The sequence below is a fragment of the Dermacentor variabilis genome, chromosome 5, assembly GCF_050947875.1.
Source record: "Dermacentor variabilis isolate Ectoservices chromosome 5, ASM5094787v1, whole genome shotgun sequence".
In the NCBI taxonomy this organism is placed as follows: domain Eukaryota; kingdom Metazoa; phylum Arthropoda; class Arachnida; order Ixodida; family Ixodidae; genus Dermacentor; species Dermacentor variabilis.
In genome coordinates, this window is record NC_134572.1 from 167170540 (window position 1) to 167184948 (window position 14409).

The 14409-nt window shown below is 46.6% G+C and overlaps 1 protein-coding gene across 1 annotated transcript in view; it reads right to left on the minus strand.

The window, feature by feature from the left end:
- Window positions 1-14409, minus strand: part of LOC142583317 (protein FMC1 homolog) — a 32064-nt gene that overhangs the window by 3544 nt on the left and 14111 nt on the right. Inside the window, exon 2 of the mRNA XM_075693740.1 lies at window positions 1383-1535. Within this exon, the coding sequence (XP_075549855.1) occupies window positions 1383-1535 (153 nt within the window). The remainder of the gene's footprint in view (window positions 1-1382; window positions 1536-14409) is intronic.

Sequence of the window (14409 nt, forward strand, 5' to 3'; positions counted from 1 at the left end):
CAACATATAGGGCAGAAACTCGGAGATTGACAAAGAAGCTTAAGAAGAAGTCAAGGACTGCGCAAAGAGCGGTGGAACGAAGGATGTTAGGCATAATGTTAAGAGACAGCAAGAGAGCGGTTTGGGTCAGAGAGAAAACGAGGAAAGCCGATATTCTAATTGACATCAAGAGCAAAAAATGGAGCTGGGCAGGTCATGTAATGCGTAGGTTAGATAACTGGTAGACCATTAGGGTTGCAGAATGGGTGCCAAAAGAATGGAAGCGCAGCTGAGGACGGCAGAAGATTAGATCGGGTGATGAAATTAAGGAATTCGCAAGTTGTAATCGTTTGGCGCAGGACAGGGGTAATTGGAGATCGCAGCCAGAGGCCTTCGTCCTGCACTGGACATAAGATAGACTGATTATGATGTAAATTTGTCAAGCAGACTACTTACGCAGGGCGTGCAGAAGCAGAGCTGCATTAAAGAACACAGTAGGGCCCATAGTCGGGTACAACTAAGAAGGTAGGAGAATCACCGCCCAGATGATCGAAGCGCAGCGCCCGATTACCTCCGCGACTAAAAAGGTAGTCTCACTGACGCAGCTCGGCCCAGTTGGAAGCGGCGACTGCCATATTCTCCGTCGGCCGGGTCACCGGCCGTCCGGCTCATGACGTCAATCTAGAGTGCGCGTCCGTTAGTGGAGGGTCGTGTGCATTCGCCTTTGAGGGGCAAATGACGCTGCCTTCTAAAGTTATACCCCACTATATGTGACACTACAGAAGCAGTCACACGTCAAAACACTTCTGTACGTGCCGCAGTAGTTTGACAGCTATGACATTGCTCGAGGTCACGGATATGATTCCGACTGTGGCCGCCGCATTTGGACGGGTGCAAAAAAAAAAAAAAAGAGAGAGAGAGAGAGAGAACGCTCGTGCACTTAGATTTAGGGACAAGTTAGAGAACGCCACGGCGTCAATATTAATTCGGAGTCTGCCACTACGGCGTGCCTCATAATCAAATTGTGGTTTTGGCACGTACAGCCCATATAATTCAATTAATGTTTAGCACTTCTGCTACAATGCGAAGTGCAATGTGAGGCAATGAATATGCTCAACCCTCTCCGAGGTTATGAAGCATGATGCACAACAATGCCTCAAGCAAACACTTCCTCCTGTGTGTTCTGTGTGTAACGCATACACTCGTATTTGAAACGTCCAACTTTTGCAGGGAGGCTAGTCTTTATCTACACTACACGTGAAACATGTTTTTTTTTTATGTGGCCTAAAATTTCGTTGCAGGTTGCCTCGAAGTGTTGCATCTTCATTACTTTTACAGGATGAAGTTGCGATTTGTGTATGCCCCATTTGCGCGCATGCCATTTTGCACGAGTGACCACGCACTTTTTCCTTGCGCGAGCTGGCCAGGTAGGTGCAGTAGGTGTCCATCTTGGCTTGCAGCTCCTGGTGTGCGCGGCAAAGGCGCTTCTCGGTCGTCTGGTGCTTGCGGGCCTCCGAGAGCAGGTACCGGGCAGCCAGGGTGCTGCGAACAGGTTTCTGCAACCAAAGAAAATTCGCACTAGAACCTGTTGCTGGTGCAGTTGGTTTGTATATATAGGTTTAAACAAGCCTGCATCTTATACGAGACAAAAGGAGGCAGTTTGACTATACGGTGAAGCTCGTCTCCCTTTGGTTGGCCCCATGTATTGTGATTCAACGCAGTGAAATATTCTTTACCAACTAGCCCGAAATTCCTCTTCTAAAGAGACGGTAGACGCTGGAAAAGCGCTAACTCGCTACTCAGAGCAGACAGCATACATACAAACATAGCCTCAGAGATCAGGCGGGGCGCGCTGACAGCGCGCGCCGCTCGATCTCAGAGACCGTGATGCAAAGAAGCAACGAAGGTGCACAGGCCAAGCGGCTAGGAACATCGCAGGCATCTTGGCTGTCCTTATGGTATTGCGAGATGACTAAGGATGTTCCTCGCCACTTAGGCGCAATGCCGTCTACGCCCTTGCTTCTTCATGGGTACCATGCCGTCTGCTTCGAATAACTTTAGTTGCAAGTAGTACAGTCTAGTTGCAAGTTAGCGCTTGTCTTATTGAGTCTACCTTTTCTTGCCCAGTCTGTAGTGTGCGCTTGGCAAATCTGCTGAAAACTTCGAACGATCGTCGCGGTGCAGACTTCGTCGGTTGCCTCACACGCTTTGGTCGAACATTTTCGAGCTGTGCGTGTTAATGCGTGTAGTCTTAGCTCTAGGAGCTAAGCGGCGATTTCTTACGAGTGTCTAAACAATTTCATGAGCCGATCCCGAATATATATTGCAGACTAACATGGCAGTAGAAACCTCACGGTGGTACCGTGGCGGTACTACTGGTACAGTGCGGTACCGCACAGTGGTAAGGGGAGTGTTCCCGCCTCCTTCCCTCGTGACATCAAGCGTGTTGAAATGCTGTGCCTCTGGTCGAAGACGGTGTTGTTTGTAGACGCTGCATCTCTGAGGCAGTCGTAGACGCTGCAGAGTGTTCCGAAGTGGACCTTGAGGAAATGGCCCTCAACATACCAGTAGGATCCCACGACCCGGGCACAGTGGCGAAGGGAACGCCACCGTATACGTATATTGCCATACATAACATACGTATATACGTATATTGCCACAAATATACGTATATTTATATTGCCACAAACATACGTATATTGCCACAAATGGCAGCCTCCCAAGGCAGGCTAAACACATTCCTGGACAGAAACTGGGTTTCATTCACTTTTTTTCTCGCTCGTGCATCGGAATAGAACTGCCACTATAGATTACTGAACTTCAGTTTATTACTTTAAATGCCCCTTCAGTGGGTATTGCATAAAGAATGCGATTATAAAATAATAATGTAAGAACATTTGCCATGCGGCTCACGATGGCCGGTGATCGTTTATGGCTCTCAAAAATCAGTTGGGCAGGTGATGGCAGCGATGTCACGGGAAAGGCCATTGCATTCTATAGTTGCGCGGGGAAAGAAAGAAGCAGAAAATGTGGCAGTATGGGCGCGCGGTCTGGCAACTTGAAGAGCACGGCCGATGCGTTGATAACTGCCATATTCGCGGACAGCTTTCTGTGGCTATGAAGGGAAAGCTGCGGGCGCGTGGCTGCTGCACACGTGGCACCGTGCCAAGTAGTCCGGCAGCGTTTGACAGTGCTTTTGGTTGATCGAACCAGATGCTCAACCGACGCAGCTTCAACGTGCGACCGTATTGCATTTCCCCAGACGCGGAAGGGAAACACCGCAAACTTTCACACTTAGAGGTGTGTTGTCTTATTTAACTGTTGCTAATAAGGTGTTTATGTTTTGTCTCCCCATCCTAAACTGACGTGGATTAAAACGCGGGACTCTTTCAAGAACGCCTTCACTTGTGCGCGCTCTGCCTCCGTAGCTTTCCCTACATAGCCACAAAAAAGTTGTCCGCGAGCATAACAGCTGCTGCTGAGTGCCTGGCGCGGTTAAAGCAAAACCCCTTTGTTCAAGAAAGTAGCGACACTCTTAGATCTTTACCGCCGCACCCTCGCCAGCGCGACTGTTCTCTTTTTTTCCTCCTCGCTGTTGCCACGCCTGCGCTTCCCTTGCAATAGATTTGCTGCAACGCGCGAAACCGCCCTATCAGCTGACCCTTACGTCAAGCAGACGTTATGAAACTTGTTTTAGCTACTTTTCACTTTTTTTCCGGCCGCCATTCGCGGGCCGCGTGTTGTTCGCGCCGCATGGCGTACGTGCGTTTTGCAAGTAAGGTGAGCTTCGTTTGCCGACAGAATGCCTGGCTGCTAAGCTTTTTTCAATGCAGCAGCAGGCCAGAATGACGACTAGCGTTGCTTGCAGTCCCCAGAGGAAAACGGGACGCCATGCGGCGAAAATAATGGCTGCACAGCATCAGAAGAAAGCATTTCGCACCTTCGAAACATGCCGTTTTTTCCAAGTACTGTACTTTTCTTAATATTTGTAGGCAAAGTTGCACAAAGATTTCATAATTTTTTTGCAAGCCAGACTCTTTCTTAAGTGTTTTTTTCACGTTTTTAGAGCAAAATAGGCAACACCCTTCGCATGTGTGGGGTTGCCAAAGCTTCAAGGAATGTCGAAGAATTGTTGCAGGGTGGGGGGCTCAAATACTGGCAAAAACGTGCCGGCGATACGGTTCTAATCACTCTTAGCCTCAAGAGCGGGAGCAACGGTAGCAAAAATGGATCGTCGCTTCGGAGGGAAATTTATTGCTCTCATGCTTTACTTTGTCGTGCCGGTGTTTCTTTTTCCACTCGATCATAGACGCATAAGCGACGAAGTTCGTCTGTAGTGCAGCATGAGGTTTAAAGGCGTCTTGCTAAAGTTCGGAATGCCGTTTGCCGCTTATATTGTTTTCCGATTCTTTACCGCGTAGCGCTAGGCAGCACGACTGCACGAGCGCATCGCGTTGTATGTTAAAGCTACAGAAGTTTGCAAGAACTGAAATTGTTAGTTTTATGTGGCCCGGTAAATCCTTGCACCAGCTGTCACGCACTGCATGTTTTTACATCTATTTTATGCGTGGCATCGCACATGTTTAACAGTTGCTTGTTGCTCCATGCATAACTCTTGATTCTTTTGAGCTGTGAGGTTTTCACCCTGTCTCGTTTGTAAAGGGTATAAATCACGCTGTGAGTTACCGGAATGATACCAAGGAAGTGCTTCTTTAACAGAGTTATTCTTTTCACCCAAGGGCATCTTAGATATCATGTTTTTTGGGGAAATCTGTTTAGAAAATAGGTAGTTCAGGGCGAGAATTGGCTAATAGTTGCTGCATATGGTATTTTTGTTCCATTTTTCGCTGATAAGCTCCTGTCACATTTGACAAGTCATCACACCTTGATGCTGCCTGAGAAGACTTAACACGCCGAGTGATTTGTTTGTTTCACAACGTAGTCCCTTATTGCATGTGAATATTGTACTCAACTGAATTCTTTCTTATTATGCTTACGCTGCAGAGGACCAAACACGGCCTTGCCACCAGCGCTCATCTACTTTGACTGGCGCTGCTCTGCCTTTAAATATATCATGTGCCCCCCCCCCCCCCACCTCTCTCTGTAATATAAAAAAAGTACCGAAAACTTAGTCAGACTTTAGCTTTGTACGTTTCCTAGCAGCTCCTTTGGGGAATTTAAAATTGCAAAAGCTGCAGCGGGAATGGCAGTTTATCGGCGTAGGCAGCAAAATTGCATCGGCGGTACAGCATTAACACACCCTTTTATTAACCCGTGCATTTGGTGACTTCGTTGACTAGTGTACGCATTTTCATCAATAAATTCGCAATTACTCTTCTTGAGGCGACTTCGACTGCACTTATTCGGCGATGTCACATGTATTCATCAGCACAAAAATCCCAACGGCATATGCAGACATACGGCCGTGCGTATTTGTTTGACATAAGTCTGCACTAACGACGGGTGCTTATTATTGAGGTACAGATGCAGCATTACGGCAAAGGTGGAATTAGAAAAATAGCGATCGAGAGATCGCATTACTCAACAAAATTTATCGGCTACTTAGCATGACCTCCATTTCATGTAAATGGGGTTCATGGCGTTTGTTTGCGGGATGCACCTGACACGCATGTGGACCATGTTGTCTCAAACAACGGTAACATCGTGTTCATACCCGCTCCCACAGAGGTCAGCATCTTCCCTACAGCTGTCACCGCAGAAGAAGCAGTCTGGCACCAGAACAAAGGAGAAATCGCAGCCGCGAACTTCACCCATCCTTGCTGCAATGGGTTGTCGTCTGCTTATTCTCCCGCGCGTACTGTTGGAAGCACCCGCTAGGTGGCATTCAGTGGCGCCTCTATAGGCGGTGCACGAGACGTATAGTCATAAATAAAGGTTACATTTTGGTTGTATGTCTAAAGATGTCTCCAGTGAGTACGTTGAGTTATTGCTTGAATTTTCGTCGAAAGAACAAAGATCACACAAATTTGTCGGTCCGCTCAGTTAACCAGCACAGTGAGCTTTCATGCATGGTGTTAGTTCACTGGGCACAGTACATTGCACATATATTTTGTGCAAGTTAAATGTCGCGTTCATTACAACTTTACCGGCGTGCCCTTGAGGTCTGCATTCAGGGTGTTTACCAAGTTGACGTTTCCAAATTCCCTGAGTACCTTTGCAAGATTCCAATGACACAGAACTTTGTTTTATGTCAGGACGGGCTGACACCATGTCGCCCGACGATGTCACTCTCTAGTAAGCGCATTATATATATATATATATATATATATATATATATATATATATATATAACTCAATCTAGCTTGAATAGTATGGAGTAGTGTTTTTTTTATTCAAAAAGAAAACAGACGGGAGGTGTTAGTAAATGCACAGGAATAAAATACAAAAAAAAACAGTAAATCCCCATAACAAATTAAGTCGAACATTTCCAAATATGAATAAAAACAGATGCATACAGAAGCAAATATTTTCGAATAAGAGCTATTTCTATCAACTGATAGCAAGCTCATTGGCATGAGACCCGAACTTTGTTACAAGTGAGATTATTTCACAGCGGCTGTAATGTCGACCTAACTGTCCTGACATACTATCAACTTGCGCACAACGCCTCAATGTTGCGTTTAACTGCTTTAAAGTTTATTTTGGTCTGGATGAGGGACACCTGCATCTCGGCGTCAGTCAACTTTGGTTTTTGAGCTCAAGCTCCTTCAAAGAAGCGGCGGCACACTTCTTTTACCGTTCAGTCCTCAATGCGTCGATCTTTTCTGTTCTCGTCCTTCTTCCGCCGCGCGTTCGCCTGACCGACTATTTGAATCATCCTCTTGGTCAGTTGTACAGTCAACGTCTCATTTTTCGGACTCCCTAGGGGACGTGAAAACGTCCGAACGACCGGGAAGTCCGAAAAAAAAATGAATGTATGTCTTTTACTGCCCTTAAGGTCTCAAATCGCCACAGGCACGTCCGAAAAAGCTCTGAAGGCCTACCAGTACTTATTAGGCATATCGGTGCTCGTACTGCGAGAGGAGAAGGCTGGTGTCCGCGTGAATTACTATATATATATATATATATATATATATATATATATATATATATATATATATATATATATATATATATATATATATATATATATACAGTGTGTATATTCTGCGTCCCGTGACAATAGCCCCTTCCCACGCTTGTTAAGCTTCACCGCAATACTTCGTGTACGCTTCGCCGCATAACATTGCTGTATTGACGCGAAGCTGACTTACGGGAACCGGCATTATGCAACGCGCTGTTCAAGTCTGCAGTCAAGCCCCGCCCACGCCCTCATAACGGCCAGCTACTGTTCCTCCGCGACTGCAAATAGTTCGTACTTCAAACATTCCCTGTTACCTGAATAAGGCTATAACCACAAAAATAAAATTATAAGCACGTAATATTGGACGATTTAGTGAAACGGTGAAAGCCTAATTGTTTATTGAACTGAAATAAAGCGCTTGCTTCGCTGCAACTATTTATTGTGAACTTTCATTTCAGTTGGCAGTGAAGTTTCATGAGTAAAACGGGGTCAGCAGTGAAATGAACTGAGCGGGCTTTTGTAGAGTGAAATGCTCAGACTCCATACACTTCGTCCATGTCTGTTGCACACCTCATCGCTTCCACCGATGAGAACACTGTTTAAGAACAGCAGACGCTCCCGAGGTATCGAGTACGACGTCATTTTGAAATGGTCGCATGAGGACGTTTTTGTTTACTTCTGTGATTGGCTGGCGGAGTAACAACCCCACGCCGTCCATGTGGCTTAGTTGCCAACTGATGTTTTTTTTTTCAGCTGTATAATCGCGAAGGTTACAAAGGCGGAGTCGCGGCCATTGCTGAGAGCGGCGAATTCTTTCACTGAGAAAAGCAAACAAACACGGTACCAAACGGCAAGCTTAATAGCGAACATTGAAGCAGCTAGGCCTAGTGTCGCCGCGGTAATGGCCACGGCTGCCAGCGGATCTACGTTCGAGAGCGCCGGTTCGAGGCAGCGAGACAATCAGAATGGCGGCGGTGGTGGTTTTAACGCCGCATCGGACATGTGGTTACGGCAAAAAGTCCGGAAACTCGGACGGCGAAGGGTTCTTGCGTCCGAAATTTGAGACATTCTTATACACTGCCTGTGGGTTACGCGGTGGTGTCGCGAAGCCGTCCGAATTATGGGGCACGTCCTAAAGGTCGGGCTGCCGGAAAATCAGTCGTTGCCTGTACACTGGCAACTCCTCCAATCAACGACACGGCGTCAAAGACGATTCGTTACTATTCGCAACTTTACCGGCCTATAGGTGGCGCCACCTTAAATCCAACGGTTGGATGGATTGTCGGTTTGGATTTTGTGGCGGATGGACGTGCTTTTCGGGGCGCCGTGGCGGCTACGAAATCACAAGTTCTTGTGAATGATTCGAGCTTGCTTCTGTTTTTGTTTTGCAGATTTTTCTGCCTTTAAATAGTAATTGAACGGTTTTCTTTTTCTTTTTTTTTCTTTGTCTCTCGTATTTCGGGTGAGCGGGTGTGCTTCGTGTACATTTGGTTTTGCAGGATGGTTAAAGCGTCCTTTCGCTCCACATGCTTGTACACGTGCAGCTGGGTGGGACGTTGAGCGTTTGTAGTCTTTAATTAAATGGTAGCCTAGAAGTGGCAAAACTAATAGCTATTAGTGGTTTTACTGTGTGTGTTTTGGTAGAAAGGTGAGAGCGTGGCCGCGTGGTTGAGCGAGTGCGTGTCATACCTTCGATCTCCGCGGCATTGATTGCTTTTGAAACAGTGGTGAGAGTTGCTTTGCGGCATTTTGATGATTTGGATCCTGTGCGTAACGGTTTTTGCTAAAAGGCACGTGCTCTGCATTGATAATGTATTATAGTATTTACATCAGTAGTAGCATTATTATAGTATTTGCAAAAAGTCGTGCAATACGTGGCGAGAAAGCCGGGAAAGCAGCAGTGCGCGGGGGGTGCCTCAAGGCAAATGAGGAGACGGATGAGAATGAAGAGGGCGTGGAAACAACTGGCACACAATGTGATGTCGATACTAGGCTGCAGAAAATGGAGGCTTTCCAAGAAGAGCTTCTCAAACAGGTGCAAGAGCTCAAAAATAAGCTATACAGGGAGCGTGATGCCCGAAAAGTAGTTGAAAAGAGACTTGAAGCAGCCGAGGAAAAGCTGAACAGGGCCACCATTGTGAATGAGAATGTGCGTGACAATGGAACGCAGAGCCCCGACGCGACCGGAGAGGGAATGTCAGCAAAGTACGTGGAATGCGTGCAGCGTGATGAAGAGTTAGCTGGAACGAGCGGCACCCACCCTGAGGCCGCCACGCGGAAAAAGCAGACCAAGGGACAATGCCCCTTGTCGAGTCCAAATCACGCGGAAAAGGACGAAGGAAACCAGGGAGAGGTAGGAGAGAGTGAAAGGGTGATTATCGCCGACGACTCAAACCTGGCTGGGTGTTCAAAAGCAATTGTGGAGAGGGTGAAAGGCGATAAAAGAGTGGCGGTAGGGACATTTCCAGGGCGCACACTGGGTTCTGCCATGGAGTGAGCAAAAGAAAAGCTCGCGGAAAATGCCCACGTACGCAGCCTTGTCATAGTAGCAGTTGGGCTAAATGACGTCCTAAAAAGGAAAAGGACAGGACTAGGCCAGCGCTAGGCGAAGGTGGTGGATGACTTGCGCGAGCTATCTCCTCAGGTGCAGACTGTGGTGTACACGGTGCCGGAGGTACCTGTATGTGACAGTCATGTACAAAGAGCCGTAATGGCTGCTAATGAGGCAGTATGGAAAATGAGCCGAGAGAAAGGCTTCGAGGTTGTCGAAGTAAACAGGGAATTGAGAAGGTGTGGTGGTTTTAAACGAGACGGGATCCACATCAATTACAGGCTGGCACGAGAAGTGGGCTGGCGACTTGGTGGTCGCGCTGTTGCTTTTTTAGGGGGCCCGCGGGCACTCAGGAGGCCAGAGTAGGTAGTAATGAAGAAAGTCCCCTAAGGAACCTCAAAAGAGCATCACCGTTAATAACAGAAGGAGGAGGAAAGCAAGAAAGAGAGCTCGCCATGCAATAGGCTACATAAACATGCAGGGCGGCAGAAGAAAGGAAAAGTGGGCAGAGATTGAGGAGCAGTTAAATAGCGAACAAATAGGTGTGTATATCGCATATGCACGGCGCATATCGCAAGTGGGCTACCTCGCGGCTACATTCGGATATCGCCGGCGCGCAGAGGAAGCGCAAACATGCACGCTTGCAGTATCGGAGGGACGCGCATGCGTGTAGGCATCGGTCTCGACACCAGGGTTTCACCGCTAGAAGGGGAGGAGGGTCGCTTTGCCACGCGCTCGCACATCCCGCAAACTTTTGCTGTTGACTGTACATGGTGAGGATGGAGAGGGCACTAGAAGGAAGTAATATCGGGTTTAATCTCTCACAAACAGGCGGGTACAGTAGTAGAGCAGCAGCTCCCAGGTTTATTTTATGCGGACGACATTGTGTTGCTAGCTAACAAAGTGATTTGCAACATCTGGCTAATATCTGTGGACAGGAAGGCAACAATTTAGGTTTTAAAGGGACACTAAAGCGAAATTATAAATCAGTTTAGACTAATGGAGCATTGTTCGAGCACCCTGCAGGCAGTCATATGAAAAAAATAGTCTAGATATTAGATGAGAAAATTAAGCACCAAGTATCAGTATTTGAATTTCGCGCCGAAACCCCAGCGCCGGTACGTCAGCGTGACGTTAGGGATTCCAAAGTATGTTTTCGCATTAGGGCCGCGTTGGCTGAATAAAGGTTGCCGAAACTTGCCATGTTTAATATTTGGTTCCTTTAGAACACAATGTAGTCAATCTGTACCGATATATATATATATATATATATATATATATATATATATATATATATATATATATATATATATATATATATAATTAGTAGGCCCTAGAAGACGCCATCAAAATCCAAGACGTCACAGCCCCCAGGTGCGGGAACTTAAGTAGGCGTCGCCACCCGTATTTCGTTCTTGCGCTTTTTCTGGCTTACCAAACATCTTATCGTTATAGGAGTGGTGTTATTGGTGTTGTAGAACTGTAATTTACTGATGCACAAGAAATCATTTTTCACTTTAGTGTCCCTTTAAATTTAGTGTTCGAAAATCAGGTGTTATGGTATTCAATGAAAACAGTGAACAGACAGTGGAGATACAGAGCCAAGAAATACCTCGGGTAACAGAATATAAATACCTTGGTATATGGATAAACGAAGGCAATACATATATGAAAACACGAAAAAACAATAACAGTGCAGGGGAAGAGAAATGCAGCCATAATGAAGCACAGAGCGCTACGGGAATACAACAGGTACGAGGTGCTTCGAGGTATGTGGAAAAGTGTAATGGTTCCAGGACGCACCTCGGGAAATGCGGTTGTTTGCTTCAAATCAGGGGTACAATCAGGACTCAAATTAAATTATAAGGTTTTACGTGCCAGAACCACTTTCTGATTATGAGGCACGCCGTAGTGGAGGACTCCGGAAATTTCGACCACCTGGGGTTCATTAACGTGCACCTGAATCTAACCACACGGGTGTTTTCGCATTTCGCCCCCATTGAAATGCAGCCGCCATGGCCGGGATTCGATCCCGCGACCTCGTGCTCAGAAGCCCAACACCATAACCATTGAGCAGCCACGGCGGGTACAATCAGGACTTGATGGGAACCAAAGGTCAGTGGGTCGCCTCGCATTAGGCGCTCACGGGAAGACTACAAATGAAGCTGTGCAGGATGATATGGGCTGGACTAGTTTTGAAGTGAGGGAAGCTCACAGTTATATTGAGTATGAAGAACGGCTGCGGAATACGGAAGAAAGTAAATGGGCTGGGAGAGTGTTCAGGTATCTGTACAGGAAAAACAATGATTCACAGTGGAGGAAAAGAACTAGGAAGCTTACCAGCAAGTATGCGGCCAGTAGGGTGGGCAACACAGCAACAATGAAGGTCAAGCGGAAGGTCAGAGAGGCTGAAATAATCTCATGGGTGGCGGCAATGGAAAATAAACCTGCCATTAGTAACTACTTAAGAGGAAAAAAGGAAAGAAACAATTTATGATAACTCAAAGGGAAGCTCATTACTTTTTGAAGCGAGATCAGTATGCCTTAGAACACGCACCTATAAAGCGAGATATAAGAAGGAAGAAGAAGCATGTGCTTGCTGCGGTAAAGCTAGGGAAACTATGGAGCATGTTTTATTGGAATGTGAAGACGTCTACCCAGCGGTCGATTTAGGCACGACTGGCCTCCTTGACGCCCTTGGGTTCAGTGGGAGCAGTGGAAAAGTGAACGTGTCCGCAATAGGCATTAGTATGAGGCAATTGGAGGATTGGTGGAAGTTGGGAGACGACAAAAGACGGAGACGTACAAAAGCACAGTTCGCAATAGGGGATCAGAAAATTTGGGTGTGGTCGTTCATAGTCTTCTTTTTTTTATTGTTTAACCTAGGTACATTAGGCATATTTGAGTTAAGATTGCGCATTATTTCTTTCCGTGCACATAATATGGCGCTATGCCTGCGTCTTTATGGAGGTGTGTCTATTTGTGATTTCAATTGCTCGGAATTGTCACTAATCTGCCGTATTCCAAAAAAGACCTCCGGCATGAAGTACGCACTGCAAACCTTCATCGCTTCTGCGACACCTTCGGCGATCCACAGCTTAATAAATTTATTCCTCATGGACGCAGCCAGTCGGAATGAGTGAAGGCTCACATCACCTACCGCATAACTTCTGCATTGCGGCACACAGCAAATACGGTTACTTCTATGTTTGCTTATTCTGAGCATGCTAAGTGTCTATCAGGATCCCACGGGAGCTTTAAACGCGTTAAAACATCAACCACAAGTGAAGGAAAATCGTAGAGAACACCAATACGCTACGCGAACGGGCGGCAGCCAGTGGCGAGTATAATCTTTCGATTGTTTCCGGCCCCCGCCGCACGACGGCGCCACCGTACGTGAAAGTTACGAATTCCTCGACGTTAATCGAGCCAGCATTAGCGCGACTTCCGTTTTCTTTCAATAGCATTGCAGCTCATTTTCTCTGATAGAAGCACAAATTGCCTGAGCTTTCGCTGAGTATTTCCAGACTCTTCAAAATCCCTGAGAATTCCCGGTTTTCCCAGTATTCCTGGTTGGTAGACACCATGGCAGATGCTCGACTCTTGGCGCCTCGTGCATGCGCAGTGGCGCTGATGCTATATTTTCTGGCGCCCCTATTCTAAAACTCTAATAATAGTCAGCATTCTAAAAGTTCTCTTTCTGTCTCTGAGGAAGCAAAACATGTTTTCCGGTATGTTCAAACTATAATCGAGCGCTATAGCGTCTTAAGCTCATTCATACACCATATAGATGGCATATTTTATGAGAGCTTTGACTTTGAAAACTTCAGTTAATTGCTTGTAACACCTGTGCCACGTGGAAGGTCCTAAAAATAAAAACTAAACTTAGTATTCCCACTGCACTTCTTGCGGATGCACCGGCGCCTGCGCTCTTCTGCATACAGTAGACATTGCATGCTATGCAAATGTGATTTGTAGAGTACAGTCGGTTGAGTGTCCACCATGTGCACTTCTGCTCCGCTACGAATGCTCGTAACGGACACAGGGCAGCTGTTATTGTACTAAATTTCGCTCACCTTGTGCTATATTTGCAACAAAGATAGAGATAGCTTTGTTTTCTTTTGCTGCAGTTATTGACATCTTGTACAACAAGCAGTAGCAATAAAGCATTGAACGCTTTCACAGTGACTCTGCCCAACACATTAGCGGCTTGGTGCCACAAGGTAGCATTGACAAACAAGTGATTATTATTACCCCGACTATGCCGGGATCTGACATCCAATCATCAGCAGCAGCAGCCTCGTTACGCCCACTGCAGGGCAAAGGCCTCTCCCATACTTCTCCAACTACCCCGGCCACGTACTAATTGTGGCCATGTTGCCCCTGCAAACTTCTTAATCTCATTCGCCCACCTAACTTTCTGCCGCCCCCTGCTACGCTTTCCCTTTCCTTGGCATCCAGTCCGTAACCCTTAATGACCATCGGTTATCTTCCCTCCTCATTACGTCTTGCCCATGCCCCCCCCCCCATTTCTTTTTCTTGATTTCAACTAAGATGTCATTAACTCGCATTTGTTCCCTCACCCAATCTGCTCTTTTCTTATCCCTTAACGGTACACCCATCATTCTTCTTTCCATAGCTCGTTGCGTCGTCCTCAATTTAAGTAGAACCCTTTTCGTAAGCGTCCAGCTTTCTGCCTTGTAGGTGAGTACTGGTAACACACAGCTGTTATACACTTTCCTTTTGAGGGATAGTGGCAACCTGCTGTTCATGATTTGAGAATGCCTGCCAAACG